General features: G+C 49.7%; 1 protein-coding gene and 1 pseudogene across 1 annotated transcript; both read right to left on the bottom strand.

The window, feature by feature from the left end:
• Positions 1–6048: 6048 nt before the first annotated feature.
• LOC132237607 (histone lysine acetyltransferase CREBBP-like) lies at positions 6049–20665 on the bottom strand (annotated as a pseudogene).
• Positions 6049–25665, bottom strand: LOC132237081 (histone lysine acetyltransferase CREBBP-like). Its single transcript, XM_059701422.1, has 4 exons — positions 25629–25665; positions 22355–22546; positions 19207–21526; positions 6049–7199 (listed from the first exon to the last, which is right to left on the bottom strand). Exons 1-3 carry the CDS (start codon positions 25663–25665, stop codon positions 20937–20939), a joined length of 819 nt encoding a protein of 272 aa, XP_059557405.1. The 3' UTR covers positions 6049–7199; positions 19207–20936.
• Positions 25666–25688: the final 23 nt, after the last annotated feature.

The following is a 25688-nucleotide window of genomic DNA, read 5'->3' as shown; positions in this document are numbered from 1 at the left end:
AGTTGAAGCTAAGGAATGAGTATAGCAGTTTTGGCAATCTATTGTCTGTGCTTTTATATAGGTTTATTTTTGTAATAAACAGTTTTCAAACCTCCATGGCTTAAAGCAACAGAATTTTGCTTTTTGCTCACACTACAGGTCCATCATGGATCAGTAAGGTGTCTCCTCCTCTACTGCACTCCGTCCTCAGTGAGAGACGCAGGCCAGCAAGCTGTCACCATCAGGAGTGTTGCTGGTTACACGCGGAGTGAAGGACCATGCAGGAGCCATGTGCTGGTCCTTAAGGCTTTGTGAGGAAGGGAGCTATCATGGTGTTCTCCTTTCACTGGCAAAGGAAGGCTCATGGCCACACTTAAATTCAGGGGCTGGGAACTATGATCCCACTGTGCACTCAGGAGAAGTAAAACTGGATCTAGTTGGTGAACAGCACTAATACTTGTCACAGCCCTGAAGAGATGTGAATCTGGGAATTGAAGGCAAAAAGGTGCTTTTAATTTTTCCTAATACATCTCACGCCAAAAAACAAAAACACTCAGCTTTCTCATTTGGGAAAAAACAGTCACATTATAGCTAGATGGGCAGTCCCACAGAATCAGGAACAGCTTATCTGTCTCTACGTTTCCAATGCAGAGCGTCCTGTCCTGTCTTTATCAGGTGCTAACATAAGATTTGCTGAACTAAAGGAAACTGAGGCAAACAGCATGCATTACCTGGCATCCCTTAGAGCACCCATTTCTCATGTTGCTTCTGACTTTACCAAACTCTGTCTCATGACATCCCGGGCAGAGCGGGGAGGGCCTGTTGTTTTTCTAGTTCACTGGGTTATGGAGGCTGTTCTGCCTGGCCAGGATTTCTCAGGTGAGAGCCTTGAGCTTGAACTCACCTATGTCGGGGGCTCCAGGAGGGAGCCTCAGGATCATCCTCCCCCAATACTGCATCTTCCAGCTGAGGAAACTGAACCCCAAAGAAAGTAACCACTTCTATTTAGGACTCTATGGCTCCCAAGACCCTTGGTCTTAACATTCTCCATGCTTATGTCTGAATTGACTTCGCAACCTGGGTATCCTGGGCCCAGTCATGTGCTTTCTCTGTCTCTCTCTTTAAAATGTTAGCCATGCTGTGAGTTGCCATGTGCTCAGGCAAACGGGGGGTGGGGGGGAGCGGGGAGAGCTAGCTATGTAAATAGTGCTGGCAATTCTGCCTGCTATTCCCCTAAATGAAGGAAGGAGAATCTGCTGCTCCCAGTTGGTCTTGCTCTCCGGCCCCTCCTGTGTGTGATAATTAGCGAGGCTTTGTGTAGTTCTAGCACAGCCCCTAGATACAGGCCAACTCTTCACCTGGGGCTCTACTGAACAGACACTACATATTCTGTCCCCAAACTCGAGGAAAAGCTGGTCCATCGAATGCAATGAAAAATGGAATCATGGTCTCCAACGTGGCAACTTCTGAAAGGATTTCTGAGGGTAATTGGGACTCTTCTCACTGTCTTAGGACCTAAGCTGGGGTGTGATGTGCCTATGCCCTAATCGTGGCCCACACGGGAGACAGGCTGACAAGAAGGGACACACTCAGAGCAGGGCCAGGTGTGAAGTCACCCTGTGGTGGGCTCTTACTGGAGAGTCTTATGGGCAAGAGAGTGTGGAGAGAATGAAAACATCACTGAACTATAAAATCATTATAATATTGAAGAATTTAATGACTCAGCAAAGATGGAAAACGTTAAAACACAGAGCTCAGGAATTAGAAATGCGTTTTGCACACCACGTTCACCATCTGAAAATGGGGGAGAAATACATTTAGGGTAGGATTGCCACACTTGCGCAAGCGGGTGGGTGAGAAAAGTGGTCCTGAGCACCCAATGAGACCAAAGCTCTCAGGTGCTCCCATTGCCTTTCTGTCACCATTTGAAGCTGCCGCTAATTCACCACTCCAGGGACTGCCGACTGTGCAAGATGCAGAAGCATTTTGCTGAGAGAGATCCCCTCACCGGGAAGAGGCCAGGAAGAGACTGGCTTTGTGGAAGCATCAGGAGGAAAGGCAGCTGGAGAAATGTGTAGGCAGCAACACCAGGGAAGCAACCTGCCAGAGAGCTCATTAGTCTCCTACCCATGCATGGCGCTTTCTTCGTACCGTCCTTAGTTACGCACTGTATTCACTTGCTGGGGCTGCCAAAACCAAGTATCAGAGACCGGGGGCTTACCCAACAGACACGTTTCCTCACGTTTCTGGAGGTTGGAAGTCCCAGATCAGGTGTTGGCAGGGTGGTTTCTTCTGAGGCTTCTCTCCTCGGCTATAGACGGCTTCCTCCTTTCTGTGTCTTCACGCGTCTTTCCTCTGGGCCGGCTGTGCCCACATCTCATCTTCTTCAAAGGACACCCTCTTTTTGGTGCAGGACAGACGCTCAGGAGCTCCTGTTAAACTTAATCACCGCGTTGAAGGCATATCTCCAAGTCAGTCACCTGCTAACGTACTGGGAGTTAGGACTTCAGCATATAAATTTGCAGGGCGGAGGAGACACACTTTAGCCCATCACAGTCACTAGATGATTATAATACATCAAAAAGGGAGGCTGAGAGGTTTCTTTCCTTCACAGAGATGATGAAAAGGTCATGGTGTATGGGGTGGCTTCTGCCTTTTAAGCTGTTTGATTGCCTGAAACTCCAACAAGGACTCCTGTTGCCAAACTGCTGGGACAGTGAGGGGGCAAAAGCCAGGGCTGTTGGCCGTGGACCAGGCATGTGATCCTCAGCCCAGCCTCAGTTTCCTTATCTGTGAACCACAGGAATTAGGTCCAGACTGGACGTAATGTTTGGCACTCCAACTTGCTTCTGTGAGCTTTCTCGTGTGGCAGAAACAAGAGAGCTGACACCTCCATTCTGGTTCTGAATTCGGTCACCCAGCACGATGCACTGTGTGAGATGGGAGGACAGCAATACAGGCGAGGCCCCTTTTCTATTACCATTTCTGCTGTCTAAGTGAATCACATAAAAGGAAGGAGGAGGCTGGAGTTAGGGTGCTAGGGTCTCATAAACGGGCTGAAGGTCTTGCAGAGCAGTTGCTGTGAGGGAGTAGCAGCAGAGCAGAGCCCTGGAAACCCTTCCTTAAGACATGCTGCAAAATGTGAAAACGTGCCAAGCTGCACTGCTGTAATAACAATTCTAATGCCTGTCAATAAGGGCCTGGCTAAATAAGCAGTGGCATATGCACACACACACACACACACAGTGGAATCCTATATAAGAAAAGGGTAATATGCAAATCGACCTAAGGCTTGAACAACTGGAACAAATGACCAGTCGCTATGATGTGCACAAACTATGAGGGGGCAGACACTCAACGCAAGAGCTGCTTCCTGGTAGTCAGTGTGCTCCCACAGGGGGAGCGCTGCTCAGTCAGAAGCCGGGTCATGGCTGGCCAGTGCAGCTGCAGTGGTGGGAGCCTCTCCTGCCTCCGTGGCAGCACTAAGGATGTCCGATTAATGGCTTAGGCCCACTCACCACGGGGAGCGGGCCTAAGCCGTCAGTCGGACATCCCACAAGGGCTCCCAGGCTGCCAGAGGGATGTCTGACTGCCAGCTTAGGCCTGATCCCCCAAGGAGTGCTGCAGAGCTCTGGCCTAGCTTTCCATGGACAGCTCCCTGCCAAGGAGTGTGTCACTGGGGGAAGGGAAATATAGCCGAAGGCCCAGGGGACTGGCCCCTTCTCCTAGCTTCCTTTCCAGGACACACAGGGCTCCCTTTCTTTGCTCTGGTCCTTTTAGCCTGTGTCTATCCCTGAGATCCAGAGTGAGTTTGGGATTTGAGTTTCTCCATCTACCAAATAGGAGTAATAGTGCAGCTGCCTCCTGGGAGGAAGTGGAAGCCAGTGAGTCAACTCAGATTAGGAGCTGGCACAGAGCTTGGCATGTGGATGCTGGGGGACAAGGCGAACACCCCGCAGCAGGGCCCTCACCCACAGGCCTGGGGTCGGCCTGGCTGTTCAGCTCTCAGAAGCACCTGGACAGGCTCAGGGTCTGCATGTTCCTGGACCAAGTTTACTCCCATCCCATTGATCCCTTTTCTTTGCTCCCAAATAGCCTCCTTGTTTTGGAGTTATACATTTACAAAAAGTGTGGCCTCCTCATGGCTTGCTCACAATGGGTGCCAGGCCCGTACCTCCCCCCATTTCCAAACTAAGCGGTCTGGCATCTGAGTGAGAAGTGAGGCATCTACCGTGTCCCCGTAAGAATAGAGCTGCCTGTCTATCTCTGCTTATGCCGAACTCTATCATAAAAAGCAAATTCCCAGGAGAGTTTTCACACATTCAGGGCTCTGGGTGCCTGAGGTGCCAAATTCATGAAAGGCTACAGTAAAAAAGGGAGCAATGAGGGCAGCAGAGGTAGCAAAGAACAGCTGCACGAATGTGGCCATCAGTTCATCCAAGGCAAACCCTTGAAGAGGGATCAGGAGGGCACAGGCTTCCAATTGCTGATTTCATAGCCACTCAGCCCCCAACTGAATTCATGAGTCACCAATCAGGCTGTTAAACCAGGGGCTCCCCATCCTGCCTCCAGCAGCCTAGTCAGTGCCAGTGCCCTGCAGGGGAGAGGGCGGCCCCATGGCACCATCTCCTGGTGTGCAGAGAAGTTTCTAACCCAAGGCAACATTTTTTGAAAAAAGATTATTATTGATTTCAGAGATGAACGGAGAGAAAGACATAGAAACACAAATGATGAGAGAGAAGCACTAATCGGCTGCCTCCTGCATGCCCCCTACTGGGGATTGAGCCAACAACCCCAGTGTGTGCCCTTACCTGGAATCCAACCTGGGACCCTTCAGTCTGCAGGCTGATGCTCTATCCATTGAGTCAAACCAGCTAGGGCCAAAGCAACTGTAACAATCAACTACAGCTGCCCATTAAAAAAGGGAAACCAGTGGCCCAGTGAAAACATTCTCAACACCGGCCCCTCCCTCAGTAAACTTCTTGTCAGGACCAAGTGTGGGGCCCAACTTGTCTGTGGCTTGAGGATCCAGCTCTCACTTGTGGGAGCTCTGAGATGCAGGAGGTTTCGTTCCTGGGCCCCCACAGCTTTGGGCATTAAGGTCCCAGCAAAGCATGGTGACCAGGGCAGTCATGGGATGGGGCTTCTATCAGTTGGTCAGTGTGGGCTGGTGGTGGGAGGGGTGTGAGGTGCCCATTCCTGTCTCCCAGGGGCTTAAGCTCCTCCCACTGCCCCCACATTAGGTGACCAGGGCTTCTTTGGGTCATACTGCTGGGTCGTGGGTCTCTGGTCCAGCTTCTCTTCTGGAACCTTAGACTCTTTTACCATCTACCGTCCCTGAGAATTCCCAGGCACCACCCATCCACGTTCCCAAGTCTTTCCCTTCATCCTTTCCCCCTCTCTAAATCCTCCCTCTCTTTATGGTGACATTCTCCTCCCCTATTCTGCTACCAGAGGACTCAGGCCACCTTTCCTCCCATCACAGTGGTCAGCGGCCTGACTAGCAGGTCTCTCTCTGAGTCTGTGGAGAACCCCGATGTGAGCATCACAGAGGCCCAGGCCCCTCCCCTTGGTGGGGGGGAGGAGGAAACATTTTCTACTCCTTCCTAGTGAGTCACCTCCCCAACCTCCACCACCCACCACAGAAATTAAATGGGGTGGGGGGAGTGCTTCTTGAGAAAGAGAGAGAGAGGACAGGATATCAGCTTACAATAAAACAAAGACTCAAGCAAATTGTAACTAATAAGATTCCACAACTTTGCCAAATACAAGATCAAGCTGCATCAATCAACAGCATCTCTCCCACCCACAACAGCTACTAGAAAGTATTACTAAAAAGAAATCATTCAGCCGAAACCGGTCTGGCTCAGTGGATAGAGCGTCGGCCTGTGGACTGAAGGGCCCCGGGTTCGATTCCGGTCAAGAGCATGTACCTGGGTTGTGGGCACATCCCTAGAAGGAGGTGTGCAGGTGGGGGCTGATCGATGTTTCTCTCTCATCGATGTTTCTGTCTCTATCTCTCTCCCTTCCTCTCTGTAAAAAATCAATAAAATATATATTTTTTTAAAAAAAGAAATCATTCACAGTAGCAATAAGGATCACAAAATATCTGGGCATTAACAGTAAAACTTCTATAGAAATTTAAAAATTTAAGATAATCTGAATAAGTAGAGCATCTCCGTGCTTTTGTACCGGATGACCTCATCTTGGATGGCTTTATTAAGACCTAATTGAATTAATGATTATCCTACAGAGGCAGCCCAATTCCATTCAAATTCCAAATTGGATTTCTTTTTGTGGAACTCAGTACATCATTAAGATAAAGTTATCTGCTTTTGCTTTTTGTGTGTTGCACTCAGTTTATTTAACAATATAAGATATGGGTTGGTACTTTACTATAGTGATTGAATCTTCTTGTTTTCATATCTATGGTAATTATAGCACTGGCATGATTGACACTAGACTTGCTTTTCCTCATTTCAAGTTTCACATAGAAGAAAGAATGCTCTTCTCTATTAACATTAGCATGGTCTAAGAGAGTGATCATCCCTATTTTTGGTCTGAAATAAGTTTTATCAGAGAAACTAAGCAACATTTTCAACATCTTTGACAAGAGTTTGGCTTAAGACAGAATGTATAGATGGATGTGGGGTGTGTGTGTGTGTGCTCAGGAGCCAATTCCTATCATCCAGGGGCAATAATTTGAGAACTCCCCGAGTAAATAATAGAAAAAATCTCCCCACAATGTCAGAAAGCCGTCAGGATACATTACATTATAAGCTTGCATTATTTCAGGAATCAGTTTCTGAATATTATTTTCCTCCTCTTTTAAACAAAAATGTTTCAAATCTTAAAAATATGGATATAATGAACTTTCTTTCCTATTAAGAAAGCATGAGTCACCAGCAATTACCACCAACCCTGTCACAGGAACAAAAAATTTTTTAAGAAAGCAAAAAGAGAGATATTTAAATCAACTGGTTTCTAACAAAAACATATACTTTTTATTGTTTCTTTGAACAGCAATCTACCCTTCTGTGGCTTGGAAGTAGCAGTTCCATCTAGGAATAAAAAGAGCCTAGATTCTTGAATTTCAGTACAAATGGTGCAAGAACATTGAACAAAAAAGTGACTTCTCACAATGCTACAAAACTTACACAAACTTTTCTAGGGTGTCTACTGTAGTGTCACCGACCAGGGACAGCTCACTGGGCAATGCACTCCTGTGGGGGTGTCCAGGGTGGTGCTCAAGGAGGGGATGGCAGACTGCTGAGGCACGTGACGGAAGTTCATGGTGGCATCCGCTGGCGCATGAGCTACCCTTGCAGCAGGCGGTTCCCAATCCGCTGCTGGCGGAGCCGGAGCCGCTGCTCGCGGATCTTCTGTTTGATGTTGAGGCACAAGGGAACGGGGCATGGGTTTTCTTGGCATTCTTTGGCATGGTAGCAGCAAAGGGCGATTAGCTGCCTGCACACTGGGCAGCCTCCAATGGCTTTGCGCTGGCAGCGCGTGGTGTGCAGCACAACACGCTTCAGCTTCTGACAGCCCTTCTGAGAGCAGCTGGCGTCGCCGCAATGGCGGGCGTGCCTCAGGGACTGGATGCAGCGCAGGATGCTCCGGCGCCGAGCTTCCTGGATCCTCCTGAACCGGCGCTCCCCCTGGTTGCCGCCCTGATCGCCCTCCTCGGCCTCTTCATCCGGGCCCAGCCCCACCTTCACCATCTCGTGGGTGTGGCCCTTGGTGTTGTAGCAGTTGATGCAAAGGTCGTAGCCCTCGCACCCGGGGCAGTGCCAGCCTGTCTCCACCCGCTGCTTGCACTCAGTGCAGGTGAGGACACAGCGGCCCTGGCCCTGGCTGTGCATCTCCACCGGCATCGCTAGGGAACCTAGGAAAGAAGAGCAGAGAGGACAGACCTGTTCAGTCAAATACCTTCAAATCCACAGAAATGCATGCAAACCTCCCTTCTCAGGGGTCAAGCCACCAGTTACGGTTTTGTTGGGCTATTGGCTGCATCGGAACCCGTGCCCCTAAGGAACAACACTGCACCGTGAGGTCCCTGTGTGGCCAGAATGAACCACAAAGGAGTGGCTCCGGGGGAGAAGGCACTGGCTGCTCCACAGGCCGCCTATGGGCGTTGCCTCCGAAAGTCAGCGGCAGCGACACCGGCCTGCGAGTGAGACCCAGGAGGCAGAGGCACAACACGGAGGCAGGCGGCGCACCCAGCACAGGCCCGTCTTCCCCCCGAACACTGGGGTGTCGCTGCTGAGACCGGCTCCCACCGCCGGCAGAGCTGCGCCGCGAGCTGAGGGGATGCACTCAGGCTGAGACCAGACGTCCGCGATGCCACCAAACAGCCCATTCTCAGCATCCGGCAACTTTCACCTCCACGCGTCCACGCAGACCTGCAGCTCCCCAAACTCTGTCAGGTCTGGTCAAACCACCTCAGCGACACCCCCGCCCCGGGAAACTGTCCCGTAGATCCTTTGGCAACTGACCGTCCCTTCCGCTCAGACCACAGGCCCTTTGCTCAGACCAGTCACTGTCCGTCCCATCCTTGCCCAGGGTCCTCACCGGCCCAGAGAACTTCCCGCAGAAAAGCCCCTTTAGAGCCCTTTGAACCCTCTGCCTCCCCCGTCCCTGGGTGCTGGCACCATTTGGGGCCTGAGCCCATCTGCTTTCCGGATGAGGATGATCTAATAAATGTAAAATTCGTTACCACTTTTGGCCTCGTGCACGTGAGGTCTGATCAAATAATCAAATAGATACCCCTCCCCTGGGAAACTGGCCCTCAGACCACTTTGCAGCCGACATTCCCTTCCGCTCAGACCACATTCCCTTTCCTCAGACCAGTCACCGCCCCGCCGGACCCGCCCGGAGAATCCCCGCCGAGGAAAAGCCCCCTCGAGTCCTTAAAAACTCTGACCCCCCGATCTCTGGGTGCGGCACCATGTAGGGGCTCAGCCCATCTACTTTCTAGATGACCTCATACATTTTTAATTCTTTACCTGTCAGCCTCGTGCAGGTCCTCCTTCGCTCCTTCAGCGACCCTCACAAACTCCTGAGAGGTGTAAGAAGAAAGCTATCGACAACTTCCGGTTTTCTCCAGACAGAAATCCGGAAGCGGTCCGTTCCCTTTCCGCCTCCGTTCCGTTCCGTTCCTGCCTCTGTTCCCTTCCGGCCTCCGTCCGCTTCGCTGCCTCCGCCCCCTCCTGTCTCCGCCCCTTCCCCGCGCCGCCCCCTTCCCCCATCCCGCGCGGGGATCTACAGAGGGCTCCTCCCAGATCCTTGGACAAGAGGTTTGGGTTGTTCTCCGGTTGGGACAACGGACAGAGACGTTTCCAGTGACGAGGAAGGAGACGGGGGCTCCCGCAGGGGCTGACTTGCCCAGGTTCACCTCCCTAATAAGCGGTGGAGCAGTTACAGAGAATTCAGTTGGGTTGGACGAAAACAAAACCGGACATGGAGGATAAGTACTGGCATATGGACTAATTTTGTGAAATAAAGTTGATTTCATGTCATTTGTTAAATGAATCCATCAGACTGTCCCAATTATGCCCCGATTAATTAATTATCTGTTTAGACTTAGTGGGAAAAACACAGGTGACAAGAATCAGCAATCACGGCCTGTGCCCTGGTACTTCAATGTCTAGACAGCTGAGCCGAACCGGAACACAAGGACGCACAAGGCAGAATCAGTGTGCAATCACCCAGGGTTTACTTACCTATTCCTAGTGGGTCCTAGGCTCCAGCAAAGGCCACCGGCCATGCACACCGAAAGACGGACGATGAAGACCGAGGCAGACAGGCGGCCGCACTTGGTTCAGGCTCGCACAGCAGAGCAGACAGTCAGGGGCTTGTCCCATGAAGTGATGCGGAGTCCTCCTCTCATCAGGCGGGAGGCATCGACTGAACAAAATCTGTTGCTTATGTAGCCAGTGGTCAACAACTTGTGTCTCATCCGTGTGAGCCTTTGCTAGGAGCCGGGTGTATAGGCTTTAAGGGCTTTAGCCGTGGTTCTCAACCTTGGCTGCACATCAGAATCACCTGGGAATCTTATTAAAATCCTGATTCCTGGGCCTCATCCTCCGGAAATTCTGTGTCTTTGTTACTAATGTTGTGACCCCATCCCATAACAAAGAAACAGAATTTCCGGAGGATGATTCCCAGGAATCAGGATTTTAAGAAGATTCCCAGGTGATTCTGATGTGCAGCCAAGGTTGAGAACCACTGGCTCAGGGCATTCACATCCACATAGTGGGGCGTTCACCACATTTTGGAAGTTACCCAGTATTGGGGTCTTCACACAGCAAACATTTCACACATTAATCATTTCACACCGTAATTATTTCCACACATTACAGGGGTTTCCTTATGACCATAACATTATTATAACACTGCTGTAATACAATCGACTGTAGCTTTGGAAAAACTCGGGTTTGTGTTTACATGTATGCACACATTCCAGACATAATTCAGTAGAAAGCCCTTTCTAAAGCATATTGAAACGAAAATAATCACATTTTCCAAAAGTTTAATGGTGCTTGTTAGCGTTTACGTGGAAGCAGGCAATTAACTTTATTTTTTTTAAAATATATATTTTATTGATTTTTTGCAGAGAGGAAGGGAGAGGGAGAAAAAGTTAGAAACATCGATGAGAGAGAAACATCGATCAGCTGCCTCCTGCACGCCCCCTACTGGGGATGTGCCTGCAACCCAGGTACATGCCCTTGACTGGGATTCGAACCCGGGACCCTTCAGTCCGCAGGCCGACGCTCTAGCCACTGAGCCACACCGGTCAGGGCTAGGCAATTAACTTTAGTCCTGTTGCATTTCCAGTGCAGTTTGAGCTGCTGGTTTCTAGATGTGCTTAGATTTCTAGAGGAAAATAAGTAACATAGAAGGCAGCTCCTAGAAAAAAATCCAAATTAACACTCAATTATAATATTAGAAAAACAGAAATGATCTCACTAAAATAAGGCATAACAATCAGATCTCATCAATTCTGTTTCCACTCTCTTTGCCAACTTGTCACTCACTCGGTATTACTGCGAAATAACACCCTTTCATCTTGTTTTTAGCAGGAGTTGTCTAGGCCAGTGGTCGGCAAACCTCGGCTCGCGAGCTACATGGGGCTCTTTGGCCCCTTGAGTGTGGCTCTTCCACAAAATACAACGTGATGGCGCGCACAACACAGTGCGATTGAAACTTCGTGGCCCATGGGCAGAAGTTGGTTTTTGGCCTGGGCGAGTCTATTTTGAAGAAGTGGGATGTGTTGGTCAGTGAGGCAACAGGAGACCCGGCGCAGGCGGGCCATGGGATACACAGCACCTGGGAGGAGTGCGCGCGGGATTCCTGCAGGAGCTGAGTGAGCCAGTCAGCCAGCAGTCTCGTGTGCAGTGGTTAGTCCTAGCCACGTCTGCAAATACCGCGCGGGTCACAAAAGTACCTACTCACGCATAAAGTTACCTGTATTTTTCCAACCAACGGCAAATCCTACAGGTATTTTTGTCATCGATTTAAGAATTGTAATTCTTTTGTGTTGATGGCTTTATTATTATAAAATGAAACATTTTTAGGTGCCCTGTTTGAAATGGCTACAAAGAAGAAGCAAAGAAAAACGGAACACGAAAACCGTGAATTTATAATTGAATTTGAAGTTGAATGTACCTACCTATATAGTTTAAGTTTAAAAAATTGGGCTCTCAAAAGAAATTTCAATCGTTGTACTATTGATATTTGGCTCTGTTGACTGATGAGTTTTCCGACCACTGGTCTAGGTTTTGCTGTATTAGTAAGCAAACCCCAAATTATGGAGGCTTATAGCTTGATCATAGTTGAAGCTAAGGAATGAGTATAGCAGATTTGGCAATCTATTGTCTGTGCTTTTATATAGGTTTATTTTTGTAATAAACAGTTTTCAAACCTCCATGGCTTAAAGCAACAGAATTTTGCTTTTTGCTCACACTACAGGTCCATCATGGATCAGTAAGGTGTCTCCTCCTCTACTGCACTCCGTCCTCAGTGAGAGACGCAGGCCAGCAAGCTGTCACCATCAGGAGTGTTGCTGGTTACACGCGGAGTGAAGGACCACGCAGGAGCCATGTGCTGGTCCTGAAGGCTTTGTGAGGAAGGGAGCTATCATGGTGTTCTCCTTTCACTGGCAAAGGAAGGCTCATGGCCACACTTAACTTCAGGGGCTGGGAACTATGATCCCACTGTGCGCTCAGGAGAAGTAAAACTGGATCTAGTTGGTGAACAGCACTAATACTTGTCACAGCCCTGAAGAGATGTGAATCTGGGAATTGAAGGCAAAAAGGTGCTTTTAATTTTTCCTAATACATCTCACGCCAAAAAACAAAAACACTCAGCTTTCTCATTTGGGATAAAACAGTCACATTATAGCAAGATGGGCAGTCCCACAGAATCAGGAACAGCTTATCTGTCTCTCCGTTTCGAATGCAGAGCGTCCTGTCCTGTCTTTATCAGGTGCTAACATAAGATTTGCTGAACTAAAGGAACGGGGGATGAGGGGGCAGTCGGGGGGAGGGGCAAGCAGTGTGCATTTCCCGGCATCCCTTAGAGCACCCATTTCTCATGTTGCTTCTGACTTTACCAAACTCTGTCTCATGACATCCCGGGCAGAGCGGGGAGGGTCTGGTGCTTTTCTAGTTCACTGGGTTGTGGAGGCTGTTCTGCCTGGCCAGGATTTCTCAGCCGAGAGCCTTGAGCTTGACCTCACCAATGTCGGGGGCACCAGGAGGGAGCCTCAGGATCATCCTCCCCCAATACTGCATCTTCCAGCTGAGGAAACTGAACCCCAAAGAAAGGAACCACTTCTATTTAGGACTCTATGGCTCCCAAGACCCTTGGTCTTAAAATTCTCCATGCTTATGTCTGAATTGACTTCGCAACCTGGGTATCCTGGGCCCAGTCATGTGCTTTCTCTGTCTCTCTCTTTAAAATGTTAGCCATGCTGTGAGTTGCCATGTGCTCAGGCAAACGGGGGGTGGGGGGGAGCGGGGAGAGCTAGCTATGTAAATAGTGCTGGCAATTCTGCCTGCTATTCCCCTAAATGAAGGAAGGAGAATCTGCTGCTCCCAGTTGGTCTTGCTCTCCGGCCCCTCCTGTGTGTGATAATTAGCGAGGCTTTGTGTAGTTCTAGCACAGCCCCTAGATACAGGCCAACTCTTCACCTGGGGCTCTACTGAACAGACACTACATATTCTGTCCCCAAACTCGAGGAAAAGCTGGTGCATCGAATGCAATGAAAAATGGAATCATGGTCTCCAACGTGGCAACTTCTGAAAGGATTTCTGAGGGTAATTGGGACTCTTCTCACTGTCTTAGGACCTAGGCTGGGGTGTGATGTGCCTATGCCCTAATCATGGCCCACACAGGAGGCTGACAGGAAAAGACACACTCAAGAGCAGGGCCAGGTGTGAAGTCACCCTGTGGTGGGCTCTTACTGGAGAGTCTTATGGGCAAGAGAGTGTGGAGAGAATGAAAACATCACTGAACTATAAAATCATTAAAATATTGAAGAATTTAAAGACTTAATGACTCAGGAAAACTCAGTTGAAACGCAGAGATCAGTCATTAGAAATGCGTTTTGCACACCACATTCACCCTCCGTGAAAATGGGGGAGAAATACATTTAGGGTAGGATTGCCACACTTGCGCAAGCGGGTGGGTGAGAAAAGTGGTCCTGAGCACCCAATGAGACCAAAGCTCTCAGGTGCTCCCATTGCCTTTCTGTCACCATTTGAAGCTGCTGCCAATTCACCACTCCAGGGACTGCCGACTGTGCAAGATGCAGAAACATTTTGCTGAGACAGATCCCCTCACCGGGAAGAGGCCAGGAAGAGACGGGCTTGGTGGAAGCATCAGGAGGAAAGGCAGCTGGAGAAATGTGTAGGCAGCAACACCAGCGAAGCAACCTGCCAGAGAGCACATTAGTCTCCTACCCATGCATGGCGCTTTCTTCGTACCGTCCTTAGTTACGCACTGTATTCACTTGCTGGGGCTGCCAAAACCAAGTATCAGAGACCGGGGGCTTACCCAACAGACACGTTTCCTCACGTTTCTGGAGGTTGGAAGTCCCAGATCAGGTGTTGGCAGGGTGGTTTCTTCTGAGGCTTCTCTCCTCGGCTATAGACGGCTTCCTCCTTTCTGTGTCTTCACGCGTCTTTCCTCTGGGCCGGCTGTGCCCACATCTCATCTTCTTTGAAGGATGTAGGGGGAAGGATGTAGGTATTGGCTATAGAGTTAAGCATGGGATTGACCGGGGGCAGAGCCACAAACTAGTCCCAGTTTAGAGGGCAGAGTCCTCTTAGCATAATTAAGTTTGACCTTATGGCCGCCCGTAGATCTTTCCTGGGAAGCTGATGGGCTGTGGGAGGTGAGCGGGTGCTGCCAAAACAAGTGAAACTCACAAGAACATTGTAACTATGGTGACCACTATCTTGTTTTTCTCGGACTATAAAATAAAGCTTGCAGTCTGGATCCTTCTGTGGCCTCAGCCAGGGACAGGAGATCCATTGAGCCCCAGCTGTATTCGCTTCATCTGTCTTTTCTTGAGTCCTTTGTGGCCCCTCCTCAGGCTCACCAAACCCTTGGTTGTGCTGGCCTGGCACAGGAGGACACCCTCTTTTTGGAGTAGGGCCGACCCTCAGGAGCTCCTGTTAAACTTAATCACCGCACTACAGGCCTTATCTCCAAGTCACTCACCTGCTAAGGTACTGGGAGTTAAGACTTCAACGTATAAATTTGTGGGGCAGGGGACACACGCATTTTAGCGCATCACAGTCACTAGATGATTATAATACATCAAAAAGGGAGGCTGAGAGGTTTCTTTCCTTCACAGAGAAGATGAAAAGGTCATGGTGTATGGGGTGGCTTCTGCCTTTTAAGCTGTTTGATTGCCTGAAACTCCAACAAGGACTCCTGTTGCCAAACTGCTGGGACAGTGAGGGGGTAAAAGCCAGGGCTGTTGGCCGTGGACCAGGCATGTGATCCTCAGCCCAGCCTCAGTTTCCTTATCTGTGAACCACAGGAATTAGGTCCAGACTGGATGTAATGATTGGCACTCCAACTTGCTTCTGTGAGCTTTCTCATGTGGCAGAAACAAGACAGCTGACACCTCCATTCTGGTTCTGAATTCCATCCCCCACCACGATGCACTGTGTGAGATGGGAGGACAGCAATGAAGGCAAGGCCACTTTTCTGTTGCCATTTCTGCTGTCTAAGTGAATCACATAAAAGGAAGGAGGAGGCTGCAATTAGGGTGCTAGTGTCTCATAACCAGGCTAAGGTTCTTGCAGTGCAGTCGCTGTGAGAAAGTAGCAGCAGAGAAGTGCCCTGGGAACCCTTCCTTAAGACATGCTGCAAAATGTGAAAACGTGCCAAGCTGCACTGCTGTAATAACAATTCTAATGCCTGTCAATAAGGTCCTGGCTGCGTAAGCAGTGGCATATGCACACACACACAGTGGAATCCTATATAATAAGGGTAATATGCAAATCGACCTAAGGCTTGAACAACTGGAACAAATGACCAGTCGCTATGATGCGCACAAACTATGAGGGGGCAGACACTCAACGCAAGAGCTGCTTCCTGGTAGTCAGTGTGCTCCCACAGGGGGAGCGCTGCTCAGTCAGAAGCCGGGTCATGGCTGGCCAGTGCAGCTGCAGTGGTGGGAGCCTCTCCTGCCTCCGTGGCAGCACTAAGGATGTCCGATTAATGGCTTAGGCCCACTCACCACGGGGAGCGGGCCTAAGGCGTTAGTTGGACATCCCACAAGGGCTCCCAGGCTGCCAGAGGGATGTCTGACTGCCAGCTTAGGCCTGATCCCCCAAGGAGTGCTGCAGAGCTCTGGACTGGCTTTCCACAGACAGCTCCCTGCCAAGAAGTGTGTCACTGGGGGAAGGGAAATATAGCCGAAGGCCCAGGGGACTGGCCCCTTCTCCTAGCTTCCTCTCCAGGACACACAGGGCTCCCTTTCTTTGCTCTGGTCCTTTTAGCCTGTGTCTATCCCTGAGATCCAGAGTGAGTTTTGGATTTGAGTTTCTCCATCTACCAAATAGGAGTAATAGTGCAGCTGCCTCCTGGGAGGAAGTGGAAGCCAGTGAGTCAGCTCAGGTTAGGAGCTGGCACAGAGCTTGGCATGTGGATGCTGGGGGACAAGGTGAACACCCCATAGCAGGGCCCTCACCCACAGGCCTGGGGTCGGCCTGGCTGTTCAGCTCTCAGAAGCACCTGGACAGGCTCAGGGTCTGCATGTTCCTGGACCAAGTTTACTCTCATCCCATTGATCCCTTTTCTTTGCTCCCAAATAGCCTCCTTGTTTTGGAGTTATACATTTACAAAGAAAGTGTGGCCTCCTCATGGCTTGCTCACAGAGGGTGCCAGGCCCGTACCTCCCCCCATTTCCAAACTAAGCGGTCTGGCATCTGAGTGAGAAGTGAGGCATCTACTGTGTCCCCGTAAGAATAGAGCTGCCTGTCTATCTCTGCTTATGCCGAACTCTATCATAAAAAGCAAATTCCCAGGAGAGTTTTCACACATTCAGGGCTCTGGGTGCCTGAGGTGCTAAATTCATGAAAGGCAGTAAAAAAGGGAGCAATGAGGGCAGCAGAGGTAGCAAAGAACAGCTGCACGAATGTGGCCATCAGTTCATCCAAGGCAAACCCTTGAAGAGGGATCAGGAGGGCACAGGCTTCCAATTGCTGATTTCATAGCCACTCAGCCCCCAACTGAATTCATGAGTCACCAATCAGGCTGTTAAACCAGGGGCTCCCCATCCTGCCTCCAGCAGCCTAGTCAGTGCCAGTGCCCTGCAGGGGAGAGGGCGGCCCCATGGCACCATCTCCTGGTGTGCAGAGAAGTTTCTAACCCAAGGCAACATTTTTTGAAAAAAGATTATTATTGATTTCAGAGATGAACGGAGAGAAAGACATAGAAACACCAATGATGAGAATCACTGATCGGCTGTCTCCTGCACGTCCCCTACTGGGGATCGAGCCCACAACCCCAGTGTGTGCCCTTACCTGGAATCCAACCTGGGACCCTTCAGTCTGCAGGCTGATGCTCTATCCATTGAGTCAAACCAGCTAGGGCCAAAGCAACTATAGCACTCAACTACAGCTGCGCATTAAAAAAGGGAAACCAGTTGCCCAGTTAAAACATTCTCAACCTGGCCCCTCCCTCAGTAAACTTCTTGTCAGGACCAAGTGTGGGGCCCAACTTGTCTGTGGCTTGAGGATCCAGCTCTCACTTGTGGGAGCACTGAGATGCAGGAGGTTCCGTTCCTTGGCCCCCACAGCTTTGGGCATTAAGGTCCCAGCAAAGCATGGTGACCAGGGCAGTCATGGGATGGGGCTTCTATCAGTTGGTCAGTGTGGGCTGGTGGTGGGAGGGGTGGGAGGTGCCCATTCCTGTCTCCCAGGGGCTTAAGCTCCTCCCACTGCCCCCACATTAGGTGACCAGGGCTTCTTTGGGTCATACTGCTGGGTAGTGGGTCTCTGGTCCAGCTTCTCTTCTGGAACCTTAGACTCTTTTACCATCTACCAACCCTGAGAATTCTCAGGCCCCACCCATCTCATTCCCCTCAAGTCTTTCCCTTTTCTTGGTTGTCTTCCCCCTCTCTAAATGCTCCCTCTCTTTATGGTGACATTCTCCTCCCCTTTCCTGCTACCAGAGGACTCAGGCCACCTTTCCTCCCATCACAGTGGTCAGCGGCCTGACTAGCAGGTCTCTCTCTGAGTCTGTGGAGAACCCCGATGTGAGCATCACGGAGGCCCAGGCCCCTCCCTGAGGTGGGGGAGGAGGAAACATTTTCTACTCCTTCCTAGTGAGTCATCTCCCCAACCTCCACCACCCACCACAGAAATTAAATGGGGTGGGGGGGGAGTGCTTTTTTAGAGAGAGAGAGAAAGAGAGAGAACAGGATGTCAGCTTACAATAAAACAAAGACTCAAGCAAATTATAACTAATAAGATTCAGCAAGTTTGCCAGATACAAGATCAGCCTGCACAAATCAACAGCATCTCTCCCACGCATAACAGCTACTAGAAAATATTACTAAAAAGAAATTTTTCACAGTAGCAATAAGGATTACAAAATATCTGGGCATTAACAGTAAAACTTCTATACAAATTTAAAAATTTAAGATGATCTGAATAAGTAGAGCATCTCCGTGCTTTTGTACCGGATGACCTCATCTTGGATGGCTTTATTAAGACCTAATTGAATTAATGATTATCCTACAGAGGCAGCCCAATTCCATTCAAATTCCAAATTGGATTTCTTTTTGAGGAACTCAGTACATCATTAAGGTAAAGTTATTTGCTTTTGCTTTTTGTGTGTTGCACTCAGTTTATTTAACAATATAAGATATGGGTTGGTACTTTACTATAGTGATTGAATCTTCTTGTTTTCATATCTATGGTAATTATAGCACTGGCATGATTGACACTAGACTTGCTTTTCCTCATTTCAAGTTTCATATAGAAGAAAGAATCTCTTCTCTATTAACATTAGCATGGTCTAAGAGAGTGATCATCCCTATTTTTGGTCTGAAATAAGTTTTATCAGAGAAACTAAGCAACATTTTCAACATCTTTGACAAGAGTTTGGTTTAAGACAGAATGTATAGATGGATGTGGGGTGTGTGTGCGTGCGCTCAGGAGCCAATTACTATCATCCAGGGGCAATAATTTGAGAACTCCCCGAGTAAATAATAGAAAAAATCTCCCCACAATGTCAGAAAGCCGTCAGGATACATTATAAGCTTGCATTATTTCAGGAATCAGTTTCTGAATATTATTTTTCTTCTCTTTTAAACATAAATGTTTAAAATCTTAAAAATATGGATACAATGAACTTTCTTTCCTATTAAGAAAGCATGAGTCACCAGAAATTACCCCCCACCCCCTCCTAGGAACAAAAAATGTTTTAAGAAAGCAAAAAGAGAGACATTTAAATCAACTGGTTTCTAACAAAAACATATACTTTTTATTGTTTCTTTGAACAGCAATCTACCCTTCTGTGGCTTGGAAGTAGCAGTTCCATCTAGGAATAAAAAGATCCTAGATTCTTGAATTTCAGTACAAATGGTCAAAGAACATTGAACAAAAAAGTGATTTCTCACAATGCTACAAAACCAACACAAACTTTTCTAGGCTGTCTACTGTGGTGTCACCGACCAGGACAGCTCACTGGGCAATGCACTCCTGTGGGGGGTATCCAGCTGTGGTAGCATTGCATGTTTGGGGTTCCCCAAGTGTCCCCAATCTATGGAGCTGGCCATGGTGACAGGGAGTCCTGTGTGGGGAGAACCAGTCTGGGGGGAGAGGTGGTGTGGTGCAGGCTGGGGCGTATCCGTGGTGATGGGCTGGAACGTGGAGGCTGCGACTGGGGTCTGGAGACTGGACAGGGGTCAGAGATCTCACCTGGCTACTGAGGGATGTGGCCATCTGCTGGCCAGGGAGGAGAGGCCTGTGGCTCTCTGAGAGCCTGTGCTGCTGGGGCACATGGGGTTTGTTAGGTCCGTGCTGACAGCAGACAGGTCAAAAGACGTTGTGAGAATTTAGAAAAATATTATTTTTTTAATTTTAAAAATACAGTGGGGCCTTGACTTACGAGTGTCCTGACTAACGAGTTTTTCAAGATATGAGCCCTCTCTCGGCCGATATTTTGCTTTGAGTTGTGAGCTAAAACTTGGGTTACAAGCCAGCTTCAGATACCCCATCGCTAGTTGGTGCAGCGAACGTCACAGTGAATGCCACAACATCAGCCCAGCATCACGTGTCTCACTCGTTCACTTTAAGATTTGACATACGAGTATTCTGAGTTACGAGCTCCGTCACGGAACAAATTAAACTTGTAAGTCAAGGCCCCACTGTATATCTTATTGATTTTTTTTACAGAGAGGAAGGGAGAGGGATAGAGTTAGAAACATCAATGAGAGAAAATGTTATCAGCTGCCTCCTGCACCTCCTACTGGAGATGTGCCTGCAACCAAGGTATATGCTGCTGACCAGAATTGAACCTGGGACCCAGAGTGTGCAGACTGACACTCTATCCACTGAGCCAAGCTGGTTAGGGCTAGAAATGGTATTATTAATACACACCAGCATATCCATTTCAGCAAGCAAGAGTAGGGAGGGCGGGATATTTATGTCTCTGTGTGGGTCGGATGGAGGTGCAGGTGGTTGCAGGAGGCTGGGTCTAGAGCTGCTTTTCTCAGCTGCTTAGTTGTCTCCTGTGACACCTGAAATGAGAGTAACAGGAAAATGGCAGAGAGGACAGGAGCCTCAAGCGAGGACAACAGAAAGTACTGAGCACATGGGAGAAACTGAGGCAAGGGAAAGGTACAGAATATGCCTAACAGGGTTTGGCTGGCCTGGGACCCAATCGGCTGCTGGATCTGCAGCTGCTGCATGGCTGTGGGTGGCATCATGTCCCTGAGGCTGCTGGAACTGGGCGTGTCCTGCCAGACCTGCAGCCATGCCAGCGCTGCCTTCCTGCTGCTGCTGCTGCTCCGCGGCATCTCTCTGTGCTGTGGTTCATTCTCGCCACGCTGGGGTTGCGCCCCGGGTACATGATGTTCAAGGCCTGGCTCTGGGGGTTCAGGCCTCCCACTGTTGCTGCTGCGGAGGGACAGCAGGTCGGGCCCGCTGGCTTGCATGGCGTTCAGGTTCTGCAGGCTGGGCTGCAGGCTGGGCTGCAGCTGAAGGTTAGTGGGCTTCCCCGTGGACACTGGTGGGGTGAAGTTCTGGCCGAGCTGAAAAGCTGGCTAGTGACATGCTTACAGGCCAGGGCTGGGACTGAGTCGGAGGCTGTGGTGTCTGGGGTGTGTTGGGCTGCTGTGGGGGTGTCCAGGGTGGTGCTCAAGGAGGGGATGGCAGACTGCTGAGGCACGTGACGGGAGTTCATGGTGGCATCGGCTGGCACATGAGCTAACCTTGCAGCAGGCGGTTCCCAATCCGCTGCTGGCGGAGCCGGAGCCGCTCTCGGCGGAGCCGGAGCCGCTGCTCGCGGATCTTCTGTTTGATGTTGAGGCACAAGGGAACGGGGCATGGGTTTTCTTGGCATTCTTTGGCATGGTAGCAGCAAAGGGCGATTAGCTGCTTGCACACTGGGCAGCCTCCAATGGCCTTGCGCTGGCAGCGCGTGGTGTGCAGCACAACACGCTTCAGCTTCTGACAGTCGTTCCGAGAGCAGTTGGCGTCGCCGCAATGGCGGGCGTGCCTCAGGGTCTGGATGCTGCGCAGGATGCTCAGGCGCCGAGCCTCCCGGATGCTCCTGACCGGCATCTCCCCCTGGTTGCCGCCCTGATCGCCCTCCTCGGCCTCTTCATCCGGGCCCAGCCCCACCTTCACCATCTCGTGGGTGTGGCCCTTGGTGTTGTAGCAGTTGATGCAAAGGTCGTAGTCCTCGCACCCGGGGCAGTGCCAGCCTGTCTCCACCCGCTGCTTGCACTCAGTGCAGGTGAGGACACAGCGGTCCTGGCCCTGGCTGTTCATCGGCAACAGCATGGCTAGGGAACCTAGGAAAGAGCAGAGAGGACAGACCTGTTCAGTCAAATACCTTCAAATCCACAGAAATACATGCAAACCTCCCTTCTCAGGGGTCAAGCCACCAGTTACGGTTTTGTTGGGCTATTGGCTGCATCGGAACCCGTGCCCCTAAGGAACAACACTGCTCCTTGAGGTCCCTGTGTGGCCAGAATGAACCACAAAGGAGTGGCTCCGGGGGAGAAGGCACTGGCTGCTCCACAGGCCGCCTATGGGCGTTGCCTCCGAAAGTCAGCGGCAGCGACACCGGCCTGCGAGTGAGACCCAGGAGGCAGAGGCACAACACGGAGGCAGGCGGCGCACCCAGCACAGGCCCGTCTTCCCCCTGAACACTGGGGTGTCGCTGCTGAGACCGGCTCCCACCGCCGGCAGAGCTGCGCCGCGAGCTGAGGGGATGCACTCAGGCTGAGACCAGACGTCCGCGATGCCACCAAACAGCCCATTCTCAGCATCCGGCAACTTTCACCTCCACGCGTCCACGCAGACCTGCAGCTCCCCAAACTCTGTCAGGTCTGGTCAAACCACCTCAGCGACACCCCCGCCCCGGGAAACTGTCCCGTAGATCCTTTGGCAACTGACCGTCCCTTCCGCTCAGACCACAGGCCCTTTGCTCAGACCAGTCACTTTCGGTCCCATCCTTGCCCAGGGTCCTCACCGGCCCAGAGAACTTCCCGCAGAAAAGCCCCTTTAGAGCCCTTTGAACCCTCTGCCTCCCCCGTCCCTGGGTGCTGGCACCATTTGGGGCCTGAGCCCATCTGCTTTCCGGATGAGGATGATCTAATAAATGTAAAATTCGTTACCACTTTTGGCCTCGTGCACGTGAGGTCTGATCAAATAATCAAATAGATACCCCTCCCCTGGGAAACTGGCCCTCAGACCACTTTGCAGCCGACATTCCCTTCCGCTCAGACCACATTCCCTTTCCTCAGACCAGTCACCGCCCCGCCGGACCCGCCCGGAGAATCCCCGCCGAGGAAAAGCCCCCTCGAGTCCTTAAAAACTCTGACCCCCCGATCTCTGGGTGCGGCACCATGTAGGGGCTCAGCCCATCTACTTTCTAGATGACCTCATACATTTTTAATTCTTTACCTGTCAGCCTCGTGCAGGTCCTCCTTCGCTCCTTCAGCGACCCTCACAAACTCCTGAGAGGTGTAAGAAGAAAGCTACCGACAACTTCCGGTTTTCTTCAGACAGAAATCCGGAAGCGGTCCGTTCCCTTTCCGCCTCCGTTCCGTTCCGTTCCTGCCTCTGTTCCCTTCCGGCCTCCGTCCGCTTCGCTGCCTCCGCCCCCTCCTGTCTCCGCCCCTTCCCCGCGCCGCCCCCCACCCCCCGCCTGCGCAGGGATCTGCAGAAAGCCATTTGCTCCTCCCAGATCCTTGGACAACAGATTTGGGTTGTTATCTGGTTGGGACCAAAGACAGAGACGTTTCCAGTGACCAGGAAGGAGATGGAGGCTCGTGCAGGGGCTGTTATGGCCCCACCCCATAACAAAGAAACAGAATTTCCGGAGGATGAGGCCCAGGAATCAGGATTTTAAGAAGATTCCCAGGAGATTCTAATGTGCAGCCAAGGTTGAGAACCACTGGCTCAGGGCATTCACATCCACATAGTGGGGCGTTCACCACATTTTGAAAGTTACCCGTACTGGGGTCTTCACACAGCAAACATTTCACACTTTAATCATTTCACACAGTAATTATTTCCACACATTACAGGGGTTTTCTTATGACCATAACGTTTTTATAACACTGCTGTAATACAATCGACTGTAGATTTGGAAAACTCGGGTTTGTGTTTACATGTATGCACACATTCCAGACATAATTCAGTAGGAAAGCCCTTTCTAAAGCATATTGAAAGGAAAATAATCACATTTTCCAAAAGTTTAATGGTGCTTGTTAGCGTTTACGTGGAAGCAGGCAATTAACTTTAGTCCTGTTGCATTTCCAAGCAGTTTGAGCTGCCGGTTTCTAGATGTGCTTAGATTTCCAAAGGAAAATAAGTAACATAGAAGGCAGCTCCTAGAAAAAAATCCAAACTAACACTCAATTATAATAATAGATAAAAATGATCTCACTAAAAAATAAAACATAACATCAGATCTCATCAATTCTGTTTCCACTCTCTTTGCCAACTTGTCACTCACTCGGTATTACTGCAAAATAACACCCTTTCATCTTGTTTTTAGCAGGAGTCTTCTAGGCCAGTGGTCGGCAAGCCACATGGGGCTCTTTGGCCCCTTGAGTGTGGCTCTTCCACAAAATACCACGTGATGGCGCGCACGCACAGTGCGATTGAAACTTTGTGGCCCATGTGCAGAAGTTGGTTTTGGTCTGGGATAGTCTATTTTAAAGAAGTGGCCTTAGAAGAATTGGGGGGTGTTGGTCCGTCTGGCGAAGCGAGACTGGGATATGCAGCGCCGGGAGGCGTGGGCGCGGGATTCCTGCAGGAGCTGAGTGAGCCAGTCAGCCAGCAGTCTCATGTGCAGTGGTTAGTGCTAGTCGCGTCTGCAAATCGCGTGGGTGACAAAAGTACCTACTCGACACATAAAGTTACCTGTATTTTTCCAACCAACGGCAAATCCTACAGGTATTTTTGTCATCAATTTAAGAATTGTAATTCTTTTGTGTTGGTGGCTTTATTATTATAAAAAGAAACATTTTTTTAGGTGCCCTGTTTGAGATGGCTACAAATACGAAGCAAAGAAAAACAGAAGACCAAAACCGTGAATTTATAGTTGAATTTAAAGTTGAATGTACCTACCTATATAGTTTAAGTTTAAAAAATTTGGCTCTCAAAAGAAATTTCAATCGTTGTACTGTTGATATTTGGCTCTGTTGACTAATGAGTTTGCCAACAACTGGTCTAGGTTTTGCTGTATTAGTAAGCAAACCCCAAATTATGGAGGCTTATAGCTTGATCATTGTTGAAGCTAAGTAATGGGTATAGCAGTTTTGATAATCTATTGTCTGTGGTTTTATATAGGTGTTTTTTGTTTTGTTTTGTTTTGTTTTGTAATAAACAGTTTTTAAACCTCCATGACTTAAAGCAACAGAATTTTGTTTTTTTGGTTTTTTGTGTGTTTTTAAAATAAATTTTATTGATTTTTATACAGAGAGGAAGGGAGAGGGATAGAGAGTTAGAAACATGAATGAGAGAGAAATATTGATCAGCTGCCTCCTGCACACTCCCTGCTAGGGATGTGCCTGCAACCCAAGTACATGCCCTTGACCAGAATCAAACCTGGGACTCTTCAGTCTCAGGCCGAAGCTCTATCCACTGAGCGAAACCGGTTAGGGCCAGAATTTTGCTTTTTGCTCACACTACAGGTCCATCATGGATCAGTAAGGTGTCTCCTCCTCTACTGCACTCCGTCCTCAGTGAGAGACGCAGGCCAGCAAGCTGTCACCATCAGGAGTGTTGCTGGTTACACGCGGAGTGAAGGACCACGCAGGAGCCATGTGCTGGTCCTGAAGGCTTTGTGAGGAAGGGAGCTATCATGGTGTTCTCCTTTCACTGGCAAAGGAAGGCTCATGGCCACACTTAACTTCAGGGGCTGGGAACTATGATCCTACTGTGCGCTCAGGAGAAGTAAAACTGGATCTAGTTGGTGAACAGCACTAATACTTGTCACAGCCCTGAAGAGATGTGAATCTGGGAATTGAAGGCCAAAAGGTGCTTTTAATTTTTCCTAATACATCTCACAACAAAAAACAAAAACACTCAGCTTTCTCATTTGGGAAAAAACAGTCACATTATAGCAAGATGGGCAGTCCCACAGAATCAGGAACAGCTTATCTGTCTCTACGTTTCCAATGCAGAGCGTCCTGTCCTGTCTTTATCAGGTGCTAACATAAGATTTGCTGAACTAAAGGAAACTGAGGCAAACAGCATGCATTACCCGGCATCCCTTAGAGCACCCATTTCTCATGTTGCTTCTGACTTTACCAAACTCTGTCTCATGACATCCCGGGCAGAGCGGGAAGGGCCTGGTGTTTTTCTAGTTCACTGGGTTATGGAGGCTGTTCTGCCTGGCCAGGATTTCTCAGGTGAGAGCCTTGAGCTTGAACTCACCTATGTCGGGGGCTCCAGGAGGGAGCCTCAGGATCATCCTCCCCCAATACTGCATCTTCC

Source organism: Myotis daubentonii, chromosome 1, assembly GCF_963259705.1.
Source record: "Myotis daubentonii chromosome 1, mMyoDau2.1, whole genome shotgun sequence".
NCBI lineage: Eukaryota > Metazoa > Chordata > Mammalia > Chiroptera > Vespertilionidae > Myotis > Myotis daubentonii.
This window is presented reverse-complemented; position numbering and strand designations above follow the sequence as displayed.